The following is a 22,429-nucleotide window of genomic DNA, read 5'->3' on the forward strand; positions in this document are numbered from 1 at the left end:
TGTAGGCGGACAGTTACGCTAATTTTAAAAAAGTGACAGCGGGTGCAGGGAGAAGAACCCCCGCCTGCTCTCACAGGGAGGAGGAGGATTTTGGGTGGCAGGAGCTGAAGCATGTTATCCCTAAATACAGGTGGAACATGTAACATGTTCCAAAGGTTAACTTGTCCTTTAAAGGGGAGAATCAAAGGGAAGCATATGAGCAACTGGAGTTTAATACACAACACACTAATAAAATTACACACAAAAAGTATCATCTAATTTATGAAGCGTAATGCAAGTTTACAGATTAAGACATTTCTATTACAAATCATTAATTTGCATTCATAAGTAACATTTACAGAGCGCAAAATGTATAAAACAGAAGTCAATGTGATATTTTGAATGAGCTCACTTGTAAAAATATTTGTATGAGGACCTATACAGCTCATTGAGGCTGTGATATCAGTACAATTGTTCCAGTCTGGCTGCACACAGTATTTCCCATTTAAATTGGTATATGGAAAATGTGACATTGGGGGCCCCATAAGTGCAGGGCCCAAACTGGGTCAAGAATCTGTATTCGATTCTGGCTTTTCTTTGCTGGGTCCCATGAATTCTATTCCGTCAACAGGGATGTCCTTGTCCTTGATAGCTTTCTACAAAAGAAAAACAATACAGTAAATTATTAATCAATGTTAAAATGCTTGAAAACAGATTTTTACGCAGAGCAGTTACGGGCACAGCACGCTCGGCTCTATGGGCGGTCGGATGTCCGTTTACACCTGACTGCCCTCAGATCCAGCCAGATGGAGAGGAACAGATCCCCATCCATTTGTTTTTGCCAGATCAGAGGTAGCTAGGTTTAAACAGACATAAGTTTGTTTACATCTGACTGCCCACAGAGGAGAATGGAGGGTCCGGTTAGGTCTGCCAAAAAAACAGACAGGTGGACCTGATCATACCTCTCTTGTGAAAGAGGTCTTGGAGATCCTAAAGCAGGACAGACACAAATACTAAATGTTTTAGGCCCCTTTCACACGAGCGATCCAATCAGATCCGCCTGTCAGTTTTTCTAGGCGGATCTGATTGGATGCTCCATGCCTCCCTATGGGGCAGCGGATGTCAGCGGTGACATGTCCGCTGACATCCGCTGCCAGCCACATCCGATTCTGTCCATGAAATCCGGACGGATGGAAACCCTATTTTCCATCCAGGGGGTCGGATCGGATCGGATGGGATCAGATGAGAGCCACCAGGCGGTTCGCTCTCATCCGATTCCCCCATAGAGATACATGGGGCGCTGACACCTCCCTCTCCGCACACAGAGCAGAGAGGGAGCTGTCACCTTCCTGCTCAGCGGGGATCTGTGTTTACGATCCCCTGCTGAGCCGCACGATTGAAAGAGCCCTAACTGTTTTCCTATAATCAGCATTTTTTTCAGCTACAAATTACTTAGAACCTCCAAACACTTCACTGTTCCGAGTGGACATACCTGTATGTCCCTCAGAACGGGAGGCCGCGCAACAGCATGATCCTGTGATGAGAGGATACAGCCAAGATGGGATCAGGATATGGGCGCTGCAATTGACCCTCCTGATCACATGATAGCTGTGTTCAATCACAGCCTTCACAGTATAAAATGAGACATGTGTCTCTGTGACAGTTCTCCCGGCTGAGCTCAGTGAAATGAGAGTGGGAGTGGGAGGGGGGCAGAGGAAACTGGAGCCTCTGTGACAGCGATGTGTAAGGGATGAATTTACACACAGAGCCGTCACAGATCCCCACACCCAGTACACCAAGCACCACTGTCCCTGTCCCATGAATATCTCTCATTGTCCTCAAACATCTGTACCAGTGCACAAAAACATCTGTCACAATGTCCCACAAACATCTATACCAGTGCACAAAACATCTGTCAGTGTCCCCATGAACATCTGTACCAGTGCACAAACATCTGTCACAGTGTCAGGGTGGATAAAAATCAATCATTTTTAAATATTTAAAAAATCTGATTTTTTTTATTTTAATCAAATTTATTTTAATAAAATGCTTTTGGAGTAAAAATCTATCTAAAAGTAGTTTTCTATTTAAGATACATTAATAATTAAATTTATTTAGCATGAAATGGAGCTTAGTTATGTAGCATGAGGCTGTATATTCTGCAATATTTACATTTTTGGTAAACTCAATCAATGAGTCCAAGATAGGCAAAAAAATTTTGGGGGAGCATACCCATGTATTTCTAAAGCTGCTGCAGCTATGAACCAAAAGACATGTATATTAAAAAAGAATAGCGCGCAAATGCAAAAGAAATTACTACCAAATCTGAAGACAATCCATAAATAAAAATGGGGATTTGGTCCCACCATATGGCCACATCGTGCTCAAGCCCACTACTGCGTCAAAGTACCCCATTATCAGTGGGTCCTACACTATCCATGAAAAAGAGATGAATCCAGCCTTTCTAACCCTTGGAGATAATACTCCTTGCTGGGAAAGCTGTGCAAATGCACTACAGGGGACTCTTCCTATATCCACAATGAGTCCAAGATAACATGCACTGCATTGATGCATTCACACAATTTCACAGTAACCTTGAGATAAAATAAAGTTCAGGAATATTCTTTTATCCCATTGTTTTGCAAATTTATGTACACTACAAACTGTATGATTGAATCGGTCCTGATATTGCTGTTTTACTAACCTGACAACTTATTATTCTAAATAGGAAATGTTCATTTTGTTTGCATGAATAAGTCCTTATATATAAAGAGCACCTGTCATTTCAGATCCATCATGGTAGAACCTGTTAGCGGACATCCACTCACCTGCTGCCGCCACGTCCCTCACCTTGTTGTGTCACTGCCGCATCACCAGACATCCCATTAAAGTGAATGGGACTGTAAGTGAGTCAACAGCGGTTCAGGGGAGGAGCCCCTGCAGGTCACAGGTAATAGTTGCTCTTTAGAAATTATGATTTAAATCGAGTGGATTTAATGAAGTCTTTTTACTAGTGATTTAAATCGACTTGATTTAAATCAAATCCACCCTGCACAGTGTCCCCATAAACATCTGCACCAGTGCACAAAACATCTGATCATGTCTCCATGAACATCTGTACCAGTGCACAATAAATCTGTCAGTGTCCCCCATAAACATCTGTACCAGCACACAAAACACCTAAAAATGTTCCCATTAACATCTGTACCATTGCACAATAAATCTGTCACAGTGTCCCCATTAACATCTGTACCAGTGCACAATAAATCTGTCACAGTGTCCCCATTAACATCTGTACCAGTGCACAATAAATCTGTCACAGTGTCCCCATTAACATCTGTACCAGTGCACAAAACATCTGTCAGTGTCCCCATGAACATTTGTACCAGTGCACAATAAATCTGTCACAGTGTCCCCATGAACATCTGTACCAGTGCACAAAACATCTGACAATGTCCCCATTAACATCTGTACCAGTGCACAATAAATCTGTCAGTGTCCCCATGAACATCTGTACCACTGCACAAAACATTTGTCACAGTGTCCCCATCACATCTGCAGCGGTGCACAAAACATCTGTCAGTGTCCCCATGAACATCTGTACCAGGGCACAAAACATCTGACAATGTCCCCATATAACATCTGTACCAGGGCACAATAAATCTGTCACAGTGTCCCCATAAACATCTGTACTAGTGCACAAAACATCTGACAATGTCCCCATCACATCTGTAGCAGTGCACAAAACATCTGTCAGTATCCCCATGAACAGCTGTACCAGTGCAAAAAAAATATCTGCAATAGTGTTCTATTGTGACATCAACATCTGTCAGTCTCCGCCGGTGGGTGATCAACATCTTTTATAAAGTAAAAGTGCACAAAAACATCTGTTAGGCCTCTTTCACACGGCCGCTCTGTTTTTTTGCACCGATGAGGGACTTTTTTTTTTTATTTTTTCACGGAGCGGATGACACTTGTGTCATCCGCTCCGTATGTCCGCATATCATCCCATCCATTTGCAGATGATATGCGGACCTAATGTAAGTCTATGGGGATTGCGGATGTCAGCGGATGACACTGCTGACATCCGATTTTCCTTCCTTTTCCGTTTTTTGAACGGAGGAAAAATAGGGTTCTGTTCCGTTCCAAAAAACGGAACAGAACTGAAAGGACGGAAATCGGATGTCAGCGGATGGTATTCCGCTGACATCCGCAATGCCATTCACTTACATTATGTCCGTAAATCATCCGCAAAAAAATAGGATGATTTGCGGACATACGGAGCGCCCGTGTGAAAGAGCCCTTAGTTGTAACTAATAAAGGTTGTTTACCAACATAAGAGCTCTGCGCTGTGACTGTAGACTGTACACAGCAATTAGCAGGTCCTGGCCATGAATCATTGGCTGGGACTTTGACAGGCTGTACAATTTTCATAGTTACATAGTTAGTCAGGTTAAAAAAAAGACACAAGTCTATCTGGTTCAACCAAAGAAAATAAAAACAGTGATGAAAACCCAACCATACAATCCCATATACACAATCCTATACCCTCTGTTGATCCAGAGGAAGGCGAAAATAAACCCCAGCAAAGCATGATCCAATTTGCTACATCAGGGGAAAAAAAATTCCTTCCTGATCCCCCGAGAGGAAATCGGATATTCCCTGGATCAACTTTACCTAAAAAAAATGTAGTACCCATTTATATTATGTACACCCAGGAAAGAATCCAGGCCTTTTTTTAAAGCAATCTAGTGAGCTGGCCAGAACCACCTCTAGAGGGAGTCTATTCCACATTTTCACAGCTCTTACAGTGAAGAAACCTTTCCGCATTTGGAGACTAAATCAGTTTTCCTCTAGACATAAAGAGTGCCCCTTGTCCTCTGTGTTGACCTTAAAGTGAACAACTCAACACCAAGTTCACTATATGGACCCCTTATGTATTTATACATGTTAATCATATCCCCCCTTAATCTCCTCTTCTCAAGAGAGAATACATTCAGTTCCTCTAATCTTTTCTAATAGCTGAGGTCCTCCATGCCTCTTATCAGTTTGGTTGCCCTTCTCTGCACTTTCTCCAGTTCCCCGACAGTTCCTGGTTTCAGGCAGGAAGTAGGCAGTGACGTACGGGTACGTTACTTTGCCTACAGCGAGGGCTCGCCCACAATGCAGTGATGGACGATCGTCAAGTGGTTAAAGTGATACTAAAGGTCATTTTTGTTTTAAAATACCAAACATGTTATACTTGCCTGCTCTGTGTAAGGGTTTTGCACAGAGCAGTTCCAATCTTCCTCTTCTCAGATCCCTCACCAGTGCTCCTGCCCCCCTCTAAATGCCCCCAAAGCAAGCCACTTACTATGGTGGCACTCGTGCATGCATGCTCCTAATCCCCGCTCTGTATATTCATAAAACACACAGAACAGGACTTGTTCCCCCCCCCCCCTTCTTACTGGCTGCTGTGTCTAAGCCAATAAGGATGAAGAGAACTGGTAGAGCGGTTGCTTCTGGTGCACATCGCTGGATGGAGATCAGGTAAGTATTACGGTGGGCTGGGAGGGGATGCTGCACACAGAAAGGTTTTCATCTTAAAGAGGAGCTCCAGTCACCTGTGATAAAAATAAGAGTCTGCAGCTACAAAAAGTTTAGCTGCTGACTTTTAAAAAAAAACAGCCTATCACCTGTCCCACGGTCCAGCGTTGAGCTCACCCCAGGCGTTCTCACCCACTGTCTTTGGTCCCCGGCATCTTCCCTATAAGCACCTGGCTTTAACAGCTTGCGGCTTCACATCTGGGTGCCCAATGCGCATTAGGAGTGGTGGATGTGTCCTCTGGGACCTGTCATTGTCCCAGAAGACTGCAGGGGGAGGTAAGAAGAAAAACGTCTGTTGCCGAGCGCCAGGGTACCTGTCAAAATCGGGTACCCGTTCTCCACTCCTCAAAAGTGCCAATTGTGAAAGAGTAGAGGGGGATCAGTCCTTAAAGCGGAGTTCTGGCCTTTTATTAAAAGTCTGCAGCTACAAAAAGTGTAATAAACAGACACTCACCTGTCCCAGGATGCAGCCGCCTGAAGCTTTGATCCTCTCCTCCCATCACTAGTGTGGGCACCCGGCTGTGACAGCGCGCGGCTTCACAGACGGGTGAGCACTGCGCAATCGCGAGTCGCGCTGTGCATTCCGAATGGCCGGGCAATCTTCTGGGACCTGTGAGGTGTCCTAGAAGATTGCAGGGAGGAAGGGGGAGAGGAGAACTTCTGCTCTGGGCGCTGCTGTGCTCTGAGCAGAAGTGAGAGCGGGTACATGTCAAAACTATATCCCCTCCCTCCCCCCAGAAAAAAACATGACATGCCAAATGTCATGTGTGAAATGTGGCATGTCAGGGGTAATTAAAGCGGGAGTTTCACTTTTGGGTGGAGTTCCGCTTGAATACATGAAAGTAAAAAATCTCCAGCCTTTAAAACCACTTTACGACTGCTCACAGTAATATTACTGGGGCAGAGTGGCTCGTTATCGTCTGACGACGTAGTACTACGTCGTCAGACACTCCCCCTTCTGGGCGGCGCTTGCGCGCCGCCGGAGGCTCGCTCCCGCTGTTTTCATTCACAGTGGGAGTCGGGCCAGGGGAGGAGCAGCGGCGATTGCCACTGCTCTTACCCGATCGTCGGGGATCGAGTCTGTTTACACACAGCGGGCGGATCTCCATAGTGACAGGGAGTGACAGATCGGACTGTTCAGCATAGCTGGACATCCGATCTGTCCATGACTCACTCAGTCACCTCCCCCCCCACACGTCAGTAAGCACCAGGCATACATTAACCCCTCCCTCTCCAATAAAATTAACCCCTTCCCTGCCAGTGTCATTTTTACAGTAACAGTGCATATATATAGCACTGATTACTGCAGTAATGTCACTGGTACCCCCAAAAGTGTCAAAAATGTCAGTCAAGGGTCCGATCTGTCCGCCGCAATGTCGCAGTCCAGCAAAAAAATTGCAGATCGCCGCCATTACGCGTTAAAAAAAAAACACCAAAAATGACAGAAATCTTTCCCTTTGTTAGTAAACGCAATAACTTTTGCGCAAACCAATCAAAATATGCTTATTGCGATTTTTTTTACCAAACATAGGTAGCAGAAAACAAATTGGCCAAAAATTTTTAAAAAAATTGTTTTTTACATCTTTTTTGGGGGGAATTTCATATAAAAAAAATGTTAAAAATATTGTTATTTTTTCAAAATAAACGCTCTTTTTTTGTTTATAGCGCAAAAAGTAAAAATCGCACAGGTGATCAAATACCACCAAAAGAAAGCCCTGTTTGTGGGAAAAAAAGGACGTAAATTTCGTTTGGGTACAGCGTCACACGACCGCGCAATTGTCAGTTGAAGTCGCACAGCGCTGAATCGCAAAAAGTGGCCTGGACGTAAGACAGCAAAATCCTCCGGTGGTAAAGTGGTTAAAGTGGAATTAAAGGCAGACATTCTCGCCCCAGGTTCTTATGGGTGTTGGTCTTCTGCCAGTTTGATTGCCTGGTGTGAGATGATGTCACTCCTATCATACTGCTGGAAGGTACATTTCAGAGGCCTGCAAACAGGCAGGTAAGTGTACTTGATTGCAGAGGAAACAATGCATGCCTCTTCTGCAATGAAAACCCTGCTTGTTTGCATTTTTTTTATATTTACATTTTAACATGTTAGTAAAGGTTGACTTTTATTTTTGTAAAAGATGAGCAGAGTTCCTCTTTCACACAGACAACGAAATCATTTCTAATGAACCGTTTTATATATTGTCCCACTGATACAGGAAGTGAAAGAAATGCCCCCATGGGAGACACAGAGGGCACTACAGGCCTGACAGGAAGCTCTAACTACCCCACATTCGTTAAAGAACCGTTTTCCCTTTCTTTAGTTCCTCCGGCTCACCCCCCTGAGGTAGGTCTCACCTGGACACAGGTGCGGTACCGCCGGAAGAGCTCGGTGCACGGGTCCCCGCTGCCCTCCCCTTTCAGGAACTTCTCGGCGAACCACCGATTGAAGCACTGGTCATACTCCCGCTTCATGTCCGTGCACTCCTCGCCCACACTGTTCATATCGCTGCCTGTGTCACTATCGGACAACTCACACCATACCCAACAATGCCTCCTGTGCCCTCTCTAAAGATGGCTGCTCTTTGCTCAAGGTCACGTTAGCCGTCGCGCTGCATATGGCGTCATTGGAAGGCGACTCCGGTGAAAATGTGGTTGCAGAAGGCAGCTGTGAGGCAGTGGAGGACGGCTGGATTTACATGCCTCCTGTCCTCGCAGAGTAAGGTATCACAGTGTTCACTATCCTCCTGCTGATCAGAGACTACATTTCCCAGGGGGCCTCTGTACACAGTGCGACGGAGAACCTGCTGGGACTTGTAGTACCTGAGCAGCTGGATATTATACATTGATTGGATGTAATGAATGTTGCCATTAAACAATATGATTTGCATCCTCTGAAGGTTCCGCAGAATCCGACTTGGAGAATTGAGCCTGAGCCGCAATCACAGGTAAATGGCATTTGTATGGTGATGACCCCTGAGACACAATCATAGGTACATGGTATTTGTATGGTGATGACCCCTGAGACACAATCGCAGGTACATGGCATTTGTATGGTGATGACTCCTGAGCCACAATCACAGGTACATGGCATTTGTATGGTGATGACCCCTGAGCCACAATCACAGGTACATGGCATTTGTATGGTGATGACCCCTGAGACACAATCACAGGTACATGGCATTTGTATGGTGATGACTCCTGAGACACAATCATAGGTACATGGTATTTGTATGGCGATGACTCCTGAGACACAATCACAGGTACATGGCATTTGTATGGTGATGACTCCTGAGACACAATCACAGGTACATGGTATTTGTATGGCGATGACCCCTGAGACACAATCACAGGTACATGTCATTTGTATGGTGATGACCCCTGAGCCACAATCGCAGGTACATGGCATTTGTATGGTGATGACTCCTGAGCCACAATCGCAGGTACATGGCATTTGTATGGTGATGACTCCTGAGCCACAATCGCAGGTACATGGCATTTGTATGGTGATGACTCCTGAGCCACAATCACAGGTACATGGCATTTGTATGGTGATGACTCCTGAGCCACAATCACAGGTACATGGCATTTGTATGGTGATGACCCCTGAGCCACAATCACAGGTACATGGCATTTGTATGGTGATGACTCCTGAGCCACAATCGCAGGTACATGGCATTTGTATGGTGATGACTCCTGAGCCACAATCACAGGTACATGGCATTTGTATGGTGATGACCCCTGAGCCACAATCACAGGTACATGGCATTTGTATGGTGATGACTCCTGAGCCACAATCACAGGTACATGGCATTTGTATGGTGATGACCCCTGAGCCACAATCACAGGTACATGGCATTTGTATGGTGATGACCCCTGAGCCACAATCACAGGTACATGACCTTTGTATGGTGATGACCCCTGAGCCACAATCACAGGTACATGACCTTTGTATGGTGATGACCCCTGAGACACAATCACAGGTACATGGCATTTGTATGGTGATGACTCCTGAGACACAATCACAGGTACATGGTATTTGTATGGCGATGACCCCTGAGACACAATCACAGGTACATGTCATTTGTATGGTGATGACCCCTGAGACACAATCACAGGTACATGGCATTTGTATGGCGATGACCCCTGAGACACAATCACAGGTACATGGCATTTGTATGGTGATGACTCCTGAGCCACAATCATAGGTACATGGCATTTGTATGGTGATGACCCCTGAGACACAATCACAGGTACATGGCATTTGTATGGTGATGACTCCTGAGCCACAATCACAGGTACATGACATCTGTATGGTGATGACCCCTGAGCCACAAACACAGGTACATGGCATTTGTATGGTGATGACTCCTGAGCCTCAAGCGTAGTAGGTTCATTGCATTTGTGTTGTTAAGACTCCTAATTTTCAGTGTTAAAGTTTAACAGAATAGTAGGTCTGGATGACAGTATGAGATACATTCATAGTGCTTTGTAGTACAGTGTACATCTCGGCAAGACATTATACACACATCAAATGTAGTAATAAAAAATGGTTCCTTTAACCTCCCTGGCGGTATGATTCTTTCCGATTTTAGGTGCTGAAAGCGGTACCATTATTTTGCTAGTAATTCTTAAGGACGAGCAGCCCAAACCAACTATTTACATATGATTTTTCTTTACTGTGCGTTCTTCTTTATAACATCTCGGGTATGATAAAGTTTGAAACACAAAATCAAAAATTATAATATAATAAATGACTATAAATGAGTTAAAGTGTGTGTGTATATGTGTGTGTATACATACATATATATAACGTGTGTGTGTGTGTGTGTGTGTATATATATATATATATATATATATATATAAAAAAGTACAGTAAAACTGCAGGAAAGGGCACTGGGGGCAAACTAATATCAATTTTGTTTTATTTTGTAATGAAATCAGTGTGTTTGTGTTTTACTTTTCAAATTTGCCGCCGGTTCCACCCCCCCTGCGAGCGTCACGTCGCAGGAGATGGAAGCCAGGGCTCACAAGCATCGGGCAGAAGATCCGGCCGCAGTATGCCGAAGGTACACATCGCTGGATCCCAGTGACAAGGTAAGTAACCCTCTCCAAGGATCCAGCAATGCTCCCTGGCAGTACCCCGAGTGTGGCTCGGGGTTACCGCTTATGGCAGTGAAATCCCACCCGAGCCACACTCGGAAATACCGCCAGGGAGGTTAAAGCTCAATATAATTTAACTATTTCCCCTCAATGTTATAATTTTTCACACATATGTTAAAAATCTAAATATTTGGGTAGAAAATTATTTAAAAGCACCACGATATTATGTTTTTTCTGAAAGTATAGTCTGTACTTGCCTGAATCCAAAACACCTTGTTCCCCTGTTATCTGCTTGAGTCAATCTGACGGTTTTTGGGCACAACAGCCTGCAGGGAGATGGCCCACACAACAGCCCCACACACTATGGTGTTGCATACTGATGTATGCAGAACAAACTGCATTTTTAACAGCCCTAAGGGTTTACAACTTCTAAATTTATTGGTATCACACCAGGACCAATAAGCTCCTATATAAGTTATGTTGATGGAGACATCTGGGTTCTATTAGATCGCTTATGGTCCCGACTGCTCGAACTGACCAACCACAGGGGTGCTAGGTCAACTGTGCACCTGGCTTTCTAGTTTGGAGTTTGTTAGCTCTGAACTGAGTGCTGCTGTCGTTATGTCGCTTTGTGTACAGCATAGCGGAGGTGCGCGCGCGCCAATTGGCTTGAGGGGGAGGCCATCAGCGGGCCCAGCAGCCGCGATCGCTACCATGGAGACAGAACAGCAGTCTGCCGATATAAACACGCCAGACCGCTGTTCTGTCAGTGATGAACACAGGGATCCTGTGTTCCTCCTATTTAGGAACAGAGGTCTCTGTGTTCATCCAGTGATTACAACCCCCACACAGTTAGAAAGCATCCCCTAGGCCAGTGATGGTGAACTTTATAGCAGGCGTGCCACAGCCGGCACGCAGAGCCCTCTCTGTGGGCACGCCAGCTATACTGGGAAGTTGCTGCTGCCTCTGCTCTCTAATCCTCCCTCCTTCCCACACGGCAGTGGCGCTGTGACAAGGGGAAAAGGGAGCGCAGGCTTTCTATTTCCCCCCCGCTCGCCCCCCTTCTTCTGTCAAGCAGTGCTGGACAGGGACAGAGCAGCACTTGCAGAGATCGCCACCCGCTGTGATTCTTTCTGCCTTCCCATTGGCTGCAGCCAGGGACCAATGAGGAGCTTGACAAGTGCACTATGGGATATATAGTCCTGGAAGACCATGGGTCTATTTTAATGTCTAGCCCAATATCCCCATCCGGAGGGAGGGAGAGAGAGGGAGAGAGAGAGAAGTCATTGCTGCAAGGGAGAAACTAGAGCAGCACGCTGTGAGCCAGGGGACAAAGAGGCAGCCAGGATACTGCCCCTACAGTGCCAGTTGCGGGCGTCGCCACGAGCAACCAAGAGTGAGTGGACATCTGTTGGGAGGAAGGGTTGTTGCTTTGTCGCTGGGATTGGTGAGAGGCCCTTGTGGCCATTATCTGTGGCTGTTACTAATTGCAGTGTTGGCACTTTGAAAAAATAAGTTGATTTTGTGTGGCAGTTTGGGCACTCTGGCTCAAAAAGGTTTACCATCACTGCCCTAGGCACACATTTAAACCTTTGATCGCCCCTGGTGTTAACCTCTTCCCTGCCAGTGTTAGTACAGTAACAGTGCATATTTTTAGCACTAATTACTGTAGTAATGTCACTGGTCCCCCCAAAAGTGTCAGTTAGGGGTCCGATCCGTCCACTGCAATGTCACAATCCCGCTAAAAATCGCTCATCGCCGCCATTACTAGTAAAAAATAAATTTAAATTACATAAATCTATCCCCTAGTTTGTAGACTTGATAACTTTTGTGCAAACCAATCAATATACACTTATTGGTATTTTTTTTTTTACCAAACATATGTAGCAGCATACATGTTGGCCCAAATTGAGGAAAAAAAAGTTGTGTTTTTTTTTATTGGGAATGTTTGATAGCAAAGTAAAAAAAAAAAAATGGATATTTGATTTACCGTAAAATCAATTTCTTTGAAGTTCATTGACGGACACAGCTCCTGATATTCTTAACCATTGGGTGTTATACTGCCCCCTACAGGAGTAGGACACTAAGCATAAAAAAAGTCTGGCTTTGCCTATGGGCAGTCCCAGGGGGGTTTCTCACTCTCCCTGCTATAGGTTTTGTTACAAGCAGTGTCAGAAGAATTTCCAACTCCACAGAGGGTTGGGTGCTGTGTCCGTCAATGAACATCAGAGAAATGGGTTTTACAGTAAGTCAAAAATCACATTTTCTCTTTCGTTCAGTGACAGACACAGCTTCTGATATTCTCAACCATTGGGACATCCCAAAGCAGTGTTTTAACATGAGGGGTGGGAACATAAAAAAATTCCCAAGGCTAAACAGTAGCCAACCAGGCAAAAAGAGCTCAACCAAAACAACTGGAACCCACCTGAAAAAAACAATTCACCCTCAAAGAGGATCAAGTCCTCTCAACAGCAGCCTGCAAACCCTTGCGGCCAAAAGAAGCATCCATAGATGCCAACACATCCACTTTATAAAACTTTGTAAAAGTGTGCACCGACAACCAGGTGGCTGCCTTGCAAACCTGTATCACTGACGCCTGATGACGGAAGGCCCAGGAGGTACTAAGCTCCCTAGTAGAGTGCGCCTTAACAGGGAAAGGAGGAACCTGACCCTTGATGGAATAGGCCTGAATCACTGTCTGATCCATCTGGAAATGGTCGCAGAGGAAGTGGACAACCCTTTACGAGGCCCATCCGCGAGCACAAATAGTATGTCTGACTTCCTGAAAGACTCTGTAGCTGCCAGGTACACCCCAATTGCCCAGACCACATGCAAGGCAATTTCCCTTGGATGTTTAGGCCTGGGACACAACACAACTTCATCATTCAAATGAAAATCAAAGACAACCTTTGGAAGGAAAGACAGGCAGGGGCGAAGAACAACCTTATCTCTGTGAATTACCAGGTAAGGTGAATGACAGGATAACGCCGCCATTTCCGACACCCTGCACGCAGAGGTGATGGACAGCATAAGCAGGGGAATCTTCTGAAGATTATCAAAGGGAGGCTTCTGGAGGGCCGAAAGCACCAAATTGAGGTCCCAAGGCCGCAACAGAGACGGCACTGGAGGAACCAAACGTCAGACACCCCGAAGAAAGGTACGCACCAGGGAGTCTGTGGCCAAATGTCATTGGAAGACTGCCAAAGCCAACATCTGGCCCTTGATGGTACTCAAGGCCAATTTCTGTTCAACCCCCCGTTGAAGGAAGGACATGATCCGAGCCACTGAGAAGGAGCAAAAATGAACCCCAAGAGATTCACACCATGCAATGTACATCTTCCACATACCATGGTAGATCTTCCTAGAAGTAGATTTCCTAGCTTTTACCAGTGTGGGAATCACCGACTCAGATAAACCTCTATCCTTCAGCACCTGGCATTCAACAGCCAAGCCGTCAAAACCAGCAACTGTAAAGCAGGATGGAAGATCGGTCCTTGGGACAGCATATCCTCCCTGAGAGGAAGCTTTCAAGGAACATCGGCGACCAGCCGCACCATATCGCCGTACCAAGCCAAGCAAGGCCAATCCAGAGCCACTAAGATGACTGGAACTCCTTCTGCCTCGATCCTGCGTAGAAGTCTTGGCAGAAGCTTGAGAGGAGGGAAGGCGTAAATCAGACGATACTGACCCCAAGGGCCATCAGCGCGTCTGTAGCGTTCGCCAGAAGATCCCGCGACCGAGGCAACAAACCTCTGCACCTTTCTGTTGAGACGATACGCCAACAAATCCACCTTTGGGATGCCCCACCGGGGGCACAACTGATGATACACCTCCGGATGAAGGGACCACTCCCCTTGGTCCAATGCCTGCAGACTGAGGTAATCCGCCTGCCAGTTTTCCACCCCGGGAATGTGTACGGCGGCGAGGGCTGGAACAAACCGTTCTGCCCACCTTAGAACGTCGCCTTCCTCCAGACCCTTTTTGTGCCTCCTTGGTGAGTGACATAAGCCACGACCGTGGCATTGTCCGATTGAATGCGTACTGGACATCCCGAAGATGATCCATACAATAGTCCAGGCAGAGTCTCATCTCTCAGAGTCCCAAGACATTGATCGGTAGTCTGGACTCTTCCAGTGTCCAGATCCCCTGAGCAGAATGCTTACTGAGGACACCTCCCCAGCCGGACAGGCTGGCATCCGTGGTGACCACTGTCCAATACAAGGGGAGGAAGGATTTGCTCAGCTGAAGCGCCAAAGAACAAAGTCACAATATCAGGGACTCCGGATCTGATTGTCCAGCGACTGCGAAGTCTTGTCCCATTTGGCTAGAATCTCCCTTTGCAGGGACCTCGTATTGAACTGTGCAAATGGAACCACCTTGAAGGTAGACACCATCAGGCCCAGCACCCGCATGAAATTATGGAGGAATGACTATCTGCTGGACAGTAGGAGACGAACTGCAGCCTGCAATTTCTGGAGTTTGTTCAGAGGAAGGAGTACTCTGGCTAAGGCCGAGCCTAGAGTCAGCCCAGATAGTCCAGCTCTGTGGACAGAACCAGTGCAGACTTCTGAAAATTCCAAATCCAACTGAATTCCTGCATAGTTCATATTGTGATCTCCTTGTAACACTTTTGTGAAGACCTGAGGAGCGGAAGCGAGACCAAAGAGTAAGACCCCGTTCACACTGGGGCGACACTACTTGCCGGGGCGACCTCACAGGTCGCGGTGCGCAGCTCGCACCGCGACCTTGGAGCGGCCGGCACGGACTTCATATCATTGAAGTCAATGCAGGTTGCTCCAGGTCGCCCCAAAGAATCTCCGGACCCTTTTTCTAAGTCGGAGCGACTTGTGTCGCTCCTATTAGAACAGGTCCACAGCTACTCTATGGCAGGCGACCTGTCAGGCGACCAGGTCGCCCCAGTGTGAACGGAGTCTCATGCCACAAACTGATAATGCTCCTCTCCCACGGCAAAGCTGAAAAAACGCATGTGACTGGCACATATTGGAATATGAAGGTAGGCATCCTTGATGTTGATAGAAGCAAGGAAATCCCCCTGACGCAGGGATGCCACCACTGTGCAAATGGACTTCATTCGGAACTCCTGCACAAAGTGGTTGTTCAGCTCCTTGAGGTCCAGGATTGGATTCACTTTGCCTTCCTTCCTGGGAACTGTAAACAGGTTTGAGTAAAAGCCCCGAAAATATTCCAAAGTCAGACCTGGGACAATCACCCCTTGAAGCAACAGGTCTTGCACCACCCCAAATAGACCCTGTAAGCGGTGCTGGGACAGTCACAAGTTGGAAGGAAAGAACCTTGCCGGGGGACAAGAGCGAAACTCGATCTTGTAGCTGGACTGAATGATTTAGTGGACCCACTTGTCTTGTATCAGGGAAGTCCACGAGTCTGGAAACCAGCAAAGACGCCCCCCCCCCAACCCTAGTACGAGTGAGGGCACCTTTCATGCTGAAGGAGCCTTGTCTGCTGTCTGGAGAAGCCCGTTCTCGGTTTGCCAGACCAGGTTCGTTTGGATCCTCCAGAGAAGGCCCTGATAAGCTTTGAGCGCTTGTCAGTCGACCCGGAGGGCCGAAAAAAAACTTCTTATGAACCGAGAAGGAAGGCCCAAGTCTACAACAAGTTTTCTTGCCCTTAGTAGCCTGTGGAAGAAAGGGACTTCCCCCCCCCCCCTGTGAGACCTTTTGTGATGTCATCCAGGGTAGCTCCAAACAGGCGATCTCCTTGAAAGAGAACATCAGTCAAGGCCTTTTTAGAAGTCTGCAGCCCAGCATTTAAGCCAAAAGACGTGCCGCGATCAGGAAGTAAAATGATTCAGGAGTCAACAGGAGATGAGGAGGGGCTCCCACCACCAAAATCACCGCCCACAAGGCTCCACTGTCATGGCTGCCGCTATTTTCAATGGCAAGCCACCGCAAAATGGTTGCTAGACTACACAAACATGGCCGCCATGCATAGACACACACAGGCTACAACAAAATTGCAGCACCACGAGCCTTCCAGGAACCCAGGAGGGATCCCTAGGACTCAGGAACAGACCCGGGCAGGATGGGGGGCCCTGACAGGATCCCCCAGCTGGTAACCCCCCCCCCCCCCAGCCAATCACCCGGTTGCTGGCAGCACACACCCCCCATTGCCAGTATAGCGCCCTGCCCCCACCCCAGCAGGTGAACCAGACCACCCAAACAGCCCCAGCATAAGTGGAAGGGGGGGTAAGATGGGCCCACGTCCACCCCAAAACCCTCCAGGGGGAGATGGGGGACAGCTACTCAACATACCAGGAACCGGGTGGGCACCACTCCAGATAGAACCCCTCTCCATCGAAATGGGGGGCTGTCGTCTAGGAGGAACGCTGGGACTCGAGCCGAGACCCGGTCGTATGCAACCTTGCGAGGCGTTTAACTCACAGGCCAGCCCCTATCCAGTGGGGCTATGTCGCGGCCAAACTAGCGTGGAACTGAGGTCTGCGCGCACTTGCTGGCCAGACTGGGGTGACCACTGGATTTATAATAAGCAAGAAAAGCTCTATTTACCCAACAATAGTCGGTTAAAGGTACCACATCCCAATTATATTGGAAAAACAAGAAATTGGTGTGGGGCATACATGGGGACTTTATGAGGTACCATCTCAGACAAATAGTAATGGTATAATACCACTCCAAAGGAAGGTATAAAAAACTTTTATTGTATTTACATATCAAAAAAGAGGGGGAAAGACAGGAGAACAAAATGATAAATACTAGTTCAGACATGCATAGTACAACCAAATCTCAGCAAGTTGTAAACCTCTAATTGTAACGTGTGTTGTTGAATACACCAGGGGATACTATAGGGGCCAGATAAATCCGGTGTCACCCCATGTATTGCCCTGGATGTACAACTAACCCACTACCCTACATGTTTCGTGGAGTAATCCGCTTCTTCAGGGGTACAAGTAGATGTTCAGAGGAGTAGCTGTAGGATAATCAAAAACAAAAAATACACTAAAAACAGGCATGGACGGACGCAAATAAACACAAACTAAGGCAGGTATCGGAACCTAAAAATGTATATAAAAAAGAGGGGGGGGGGGGAAAGAAATACCCTAACCTCTCTAGTATCTACGGTATAAGACGTGGTTTGCTACCAGGTGATTACTGCCGGTCCATTCCTTCAATCAGCAGCCTTTTCAGGTGGGAGCATCCCTACCCCTTTTTTGGCGTGTATGTCTATATATCTATATGATTTATTATGTCTGATGTAAATGTACAATTATATGAATTCAGTGTATGTTTCAAGTGGTGTAGGATGAGGGGATTACGCTTTTGCGGTCTCACCCCCCCCCCCCCCACCAACACGCTGAATAAGATATGTATTCTATGTTTACATGAAAGCTGTTATAACAGACTGTTAATGTATTTTTTGTTTTTGATTTATCCTACAGCTACTCCTCTGAACATCTACTTTTACCCCTGAAGAAGCAGATTACTCTGCGAAACATGTAGGGTAGTGGGTTAGTTGTACATCCAGGGCAATACATGGGGTGACACCGGATTTATCTGGCCCCTATAGTATCCCCTGGTGTATTCAAACAACACACGTTACAATTAGAGGTTTACAACTTGCTGAGATTTGGTTGTACTATGCATGTCTGAACTAGTATATTAAAAAAGAATAGCGCGCAAATGCAAAAGAAATTACTACCAAATCTGAAGAGAGTCCATAAATAAAAATGGGGGTCTGGTCAGACCGAATACATAATAAACAGGCAAAAAATTTGGGGGAGCATACCCATGTATTTCCAAAGCTGCTGCAGCTATGAACCAAAAGACATGTATATTAAAAAAGAATAGCGCGCAAATGCTCCCCAAATTTTTTGCCTGTTTATTATGTATTCGGTCTGACCAGACTATCGAGGTTGAGCAGCCCTCCCCACCCCCCCACATACGCCGGTACTCAATCAGTGTCCACCATCAAGTGGATATAGGAGTCCCCTGTAGTGCATTTGCACATTTTTCCCAGCAAGGAGTATTATCTCCAAGGGTTAGAAAGGCTTGATTCATCTCTTTTTCATGGATAGTGTAGGACCCACTGATAATGGGGTACTTTGACGCAGTAGTGGGCTTGAGCTCGATATGGCCATATGGTGGGACCAAACCCCCATTTTTATTTATGGACTCTCTTCAGATTTGGTAGTAATTTCTTTTGCATTTGCGCGCTATTCTTTTTTAATATACATGTCTTTTGGTTCATAGCTGCAGCAGCTTAGGAAATACATGGGTATGCTCCCCCAAATTTTTTGCCTGTTTATGTCTGAACTAGTATTTATCATTTTGTTCTCCTGTCTTTCCCCCTCTTTTTTGATATGTAAATAAAATAAGTTTTTTTATACCTTTCTTTGGAGTGGTATTATACCATTACTATTTGTCTGAGACGGTACCTCATAAAATCCCCACATATGCCCCACACCAATTTCTCGTTGACCACTGGATCTAGATTATCCAGCCCGTCGCCCAGTCCAGCAGTTGATTGTAGATCTCACAGGAAAAATCCAGAAGAGAAAAAAAAAATTCAATGTAAAAAGAAAAAATGCCAGGACCAGAGATCCCAGCAAGGAACTAGGTCCTTACTCAGCAGAAAAAAAAAAAAACTGAGTATCTATAGGAGGGAGTATACCTCCTTGGACTGCCCATAGGCGTAGCCAGACTTTCTGCCTAGTGTCCTACTCCTGTAGGGGGTAGTATAACCTAATGGTTAAGAATAGAAGGAGCTGTGTGTGTCAATGAACGAAAGAGAAATATTTTTATTTTTTTCAGATATGTCGCTTTTTTTCTTCTATAGCGCAAAAAATAAAAACCGCAGAGGTGATCAAATACCACCAAAAGAAAGCTATTTGTGGGAAAAAAAACACATCAATTTTATTTGGGTCCAGCTGCGCACAACCGCCAGTTAAAGTAACGCAGTGCCGCATCTCAAAAAATGGCCTGGTCATGAAGGGGGTAAAAACCTTCAGGGTGGTTAAACCACTTCTCATCCAACCTCATGGAGTGGCCACGCTGCTCTTTATTCTCTCCTCACAAGGCAGTGGCTCCTCCTGCTGCCGTCAGTCAAATCTTGTAAGAAGGGAGTGGGGTTGGGCCATACTGTTTCTGTCTCTATGGACACACAAAGCCTGACTCAGGAGCGAGCCCACACATCTACCACTATAGCAAGCACTTTAATGGGGGCAGATACAGAAGAGGTAGGTCAGGGCCACTGAGCAGGTATTACAGGTTTGTTATTTTAAGAACCACTTTAAATTCAACTAGTGTAAGTACTTGAATTTGTCTTGATAGCCTCCTGCAAACCTTTGCACACAAGCACCTGAAGTTGGTCAGGCAGTGGCACAGTAGACATGTGCCGAAACTAGAAAATAGAGGCATGACTATGCAGCAACACACTCCATTCGGCAAGTAGGTAGTTATGCTCTGGACCAATTTTTGTACAGTGTGGTTGGGGTGTCTGAATCACAATACTGGCCTCATTAGATCTTTTCAACAGTAAATTGCACCCACATATGTATTACAATAAACTGCCTGCTGTGAGTTTAGCTCTAAAATGACCTTTTAGTTTGAATCTTCAGCCAACTGTGATTATGTATACTACAAACATTAAAGTGGTTGTATACCCAATGAAGTGAATAGCCTCAGATGATACACAGAGATGAGACCAATCATCCTACATAAGTATATATGCAGTCTTCCCCTCTCAAAAGTGCCGATAATGGTCAACCCTTCTTCACATGCAAGGGTGGAGAGGCTGCACTTACACTGTGTGAGAGCTGATCGAAAGAAGAAGACACCCCCCCACATAGGCAAAGGAACACCTGCAGAGCTGTATTCTGAACCGACAAGCTCAGTGCTCATCTCCCTACCAGACATGTTTTCAGCTACTGTTATCTCCTGTATCGGAGAACTTGTCAGAAATGACTCATGTTGATAACCGAAGAATGAAGCACCAGAGAGAAAGAACACTTGGAGCGTTGATGGGAGACAAGTAAACACTAGATATACATGTGCTTCATTCCATGAATGGGTTTACAACCGCTTTAAAATTTCCTTTATAGAACTGTATTTTTCAGTTTTGCTTTTGTATGGGATACAATTCTAAGTTCATCTGAACTTAGAGTTTAAATCAGCCAACTGCAATAAAATAAAAGCTAAGTCTTGTGGTTCATTTTATTTTCTACGGCCTAAATAGAAAAACTTCCCCTGCCAGAAGTGCCGGCAGGGGAACCAAGAAGAGGAGGATTAGGCTTCGTTCACACCTAGGCGTTTTTGGGGAGTTTTTCTGCTCTAGGATCAGCTCTCAAAACGCCCAACAAGACTAATCCTATTCATTTCAATGGCCCCTGTTCACATCTGAGCGTTTTGATGCTGTAAGTAAAACGCCCAAAAAAGTACATGAGCTTCTTTTTGGGCAGATTGCAGGCGTTTTCCATTGGTTTCTATTCAATCTAAAAACGCCTGTAAATCACGGTAAAAATCGCTGTAAAAAACGCGCGAAAACGCTACGCTCAGGTGTGAATGTAGCCTTAGGGCTACTGTGCGCAAAACCATTGCACGGAGCAGATAAGTATGACATGAATGTTAAAAAAATTAAAATTCAAGCTTTTTTTAACCAAAAGGCCCACTTGTCCTTAGGTTTACAGCAGCAAGCTTTTTATCTTAGGGAGGTATCTGCATATTTCAGGGCTACAATGTTTCCTAAGGCTAGCCTAACCCGATTATACTAGGCAGATGATTCCACTTGCATTTCATAGTTCCTAGACAGATTTAATTTGCCATTGCCTTTATCCAAAAATCCTTGCAGTAAATATAATCATAGAAAGCTGCTGTCCCCCCCCCCCCAAAAAAACAAAACTAAAACTAGCTTCACAGGAGAACACTAATGTGGTTTCTTCCTAGTTTGTGATTCCTGCATTTTGCAGTTACCATTATACATGACCAAAGGTCTCTAAATTTACTGCACCAACTTGCTTTGCTAGTTGTCATCGTGCATTGTCCATCGATGCCACATAAGCTGGTAGCCAATCAGTTGTGTAATTCCATTTTTACAGCCAATTCTGTGCAATTCCAATAAAGACATTTCATAACCAGTTTTTTTGTGCAATTACCAGGACTGCCATGTCACTCCAGCGGTCATCGATCATCTAGAGAGGTTAGCCCTTGTAGACTTTCGTAATCAAGAGGGAGTACAGCGCCTGCAGAGTGCAATTAATTTTGCAAATCAGCTCCACAGTGTGAACACCGATGGCATAGAGCCACTTGCCTCTGTATTAGAGGACAGGTAAGCATCAGCCACACTATTGGGACAGTTGCTTCATGTACATGAGTTCATCTCGTTTTCTTTCTGTAGGGCATTGTATATAAGAAGTGATACGGTTACATCTGGCAATTGCTCAGAAATTCTACTTCAGAACGCAAGCTCAGTAGTTGAAGATTATTTTGTAGCGCCTCCAGGTATATATATAAAAAAAAAAACCCTTGCATTTTGAGAAATATATATATATATATATATATATATATATATGTGTGTGTGTGTGTGTGTGTATATACACACACTAATGTTTGTTCTACCAACAGGAAATATTCCCTTACCGCAGAAGGAAAATAACTACGTATCCTCCAAAGGAGATGACATAGAATTTGCAAAAGAGGACTGAAGGGGGAAAACAGGCAAGGATACACCCTTTTGGAAATCTCACTGTTTTATTAGGACAGCTACAGATGTTTACTTTAACTGA

General features: G+C 45.5%; 2 protein-coding genes across 2 annotated transcripts; one reads left to right on the plus strand and one right to left on the minus strand.

The window, feature by feature from the left end:
• Window positions 1-244: 244 nt before the first annotated feature.
• TRIAP1 (TP53 regulated inhibitor of apoptosis 1) lies at window positions 245-8,151 on the minus strand. The gene is made up of 2 exons (XM_082254893.1): window positions 7,909-8,151; window positions 245-635 (listed from the first exon to the last, which is right to left on the minus strand). The coding sequence occupies exons 1-2, from the start codon at window positions 8,053-8,055 to the stop codon at window positions 546-548; spliced, it is 237 nt and encodes a 78-aa protein (XP_082111019.1). The 5' UTR covers window positions 8,056-8,151; the 3' UTR covers window positions 245-545.
• GATC (glutamyl-tRNA amidotransferase subunit C) lies at window positions 8,129-22,348 on the plus strand (the record flags this gene model as incomplete). The annotated part of the gene is made up of 5 exons (XM_082243968.1): window positions 8,129-8,274; window positions 8,451-8,498; window positions 21,803-21,972; window positions 22,042-22,145; window positions 22,269-22,348. The coding sequence occupies exons 1-5, from the start codon at window positions 8,200-8,202 to the stop codon at window positions 22,346-22,348; spliced, it is 477 nt and encodes a 158-aa protein (XP_082100094.1). The 5' UTR covers window positions 8,129-8,199.
• Window positions 22,349-22,429: the final 81 nt, after the last annotated feature.

The sequence above is a fragment of the Pelophylax lessonae genome (assembly GCF_965119305.1).
Source record: "Pelophylax lessonae genome assembly, chromosome: 1".
NCBI lineage: Eukaryota > Metazoa > Chordata > Amphibia > Anura > Ranidae > Pelophylax > Pelophylax lessonae.

Bases quoted from the DNA above. Each gene is read 5' to 3' on its own strand.
- TRIAP1 (XM_082254893.1), bottom strand. From the start codon at position 8,055: ATGAACAGTGTGGGCGAGGAGTGCACGGACATGAAGCGGGAGTATGAC. The intron at 636-7,908 runs GTGAGACCTACC...TTTCTTTTGTAG, and splicing joins GGTACCGCACCTGTGTCCAG to AAAGCTATCAAGGACAAGGA.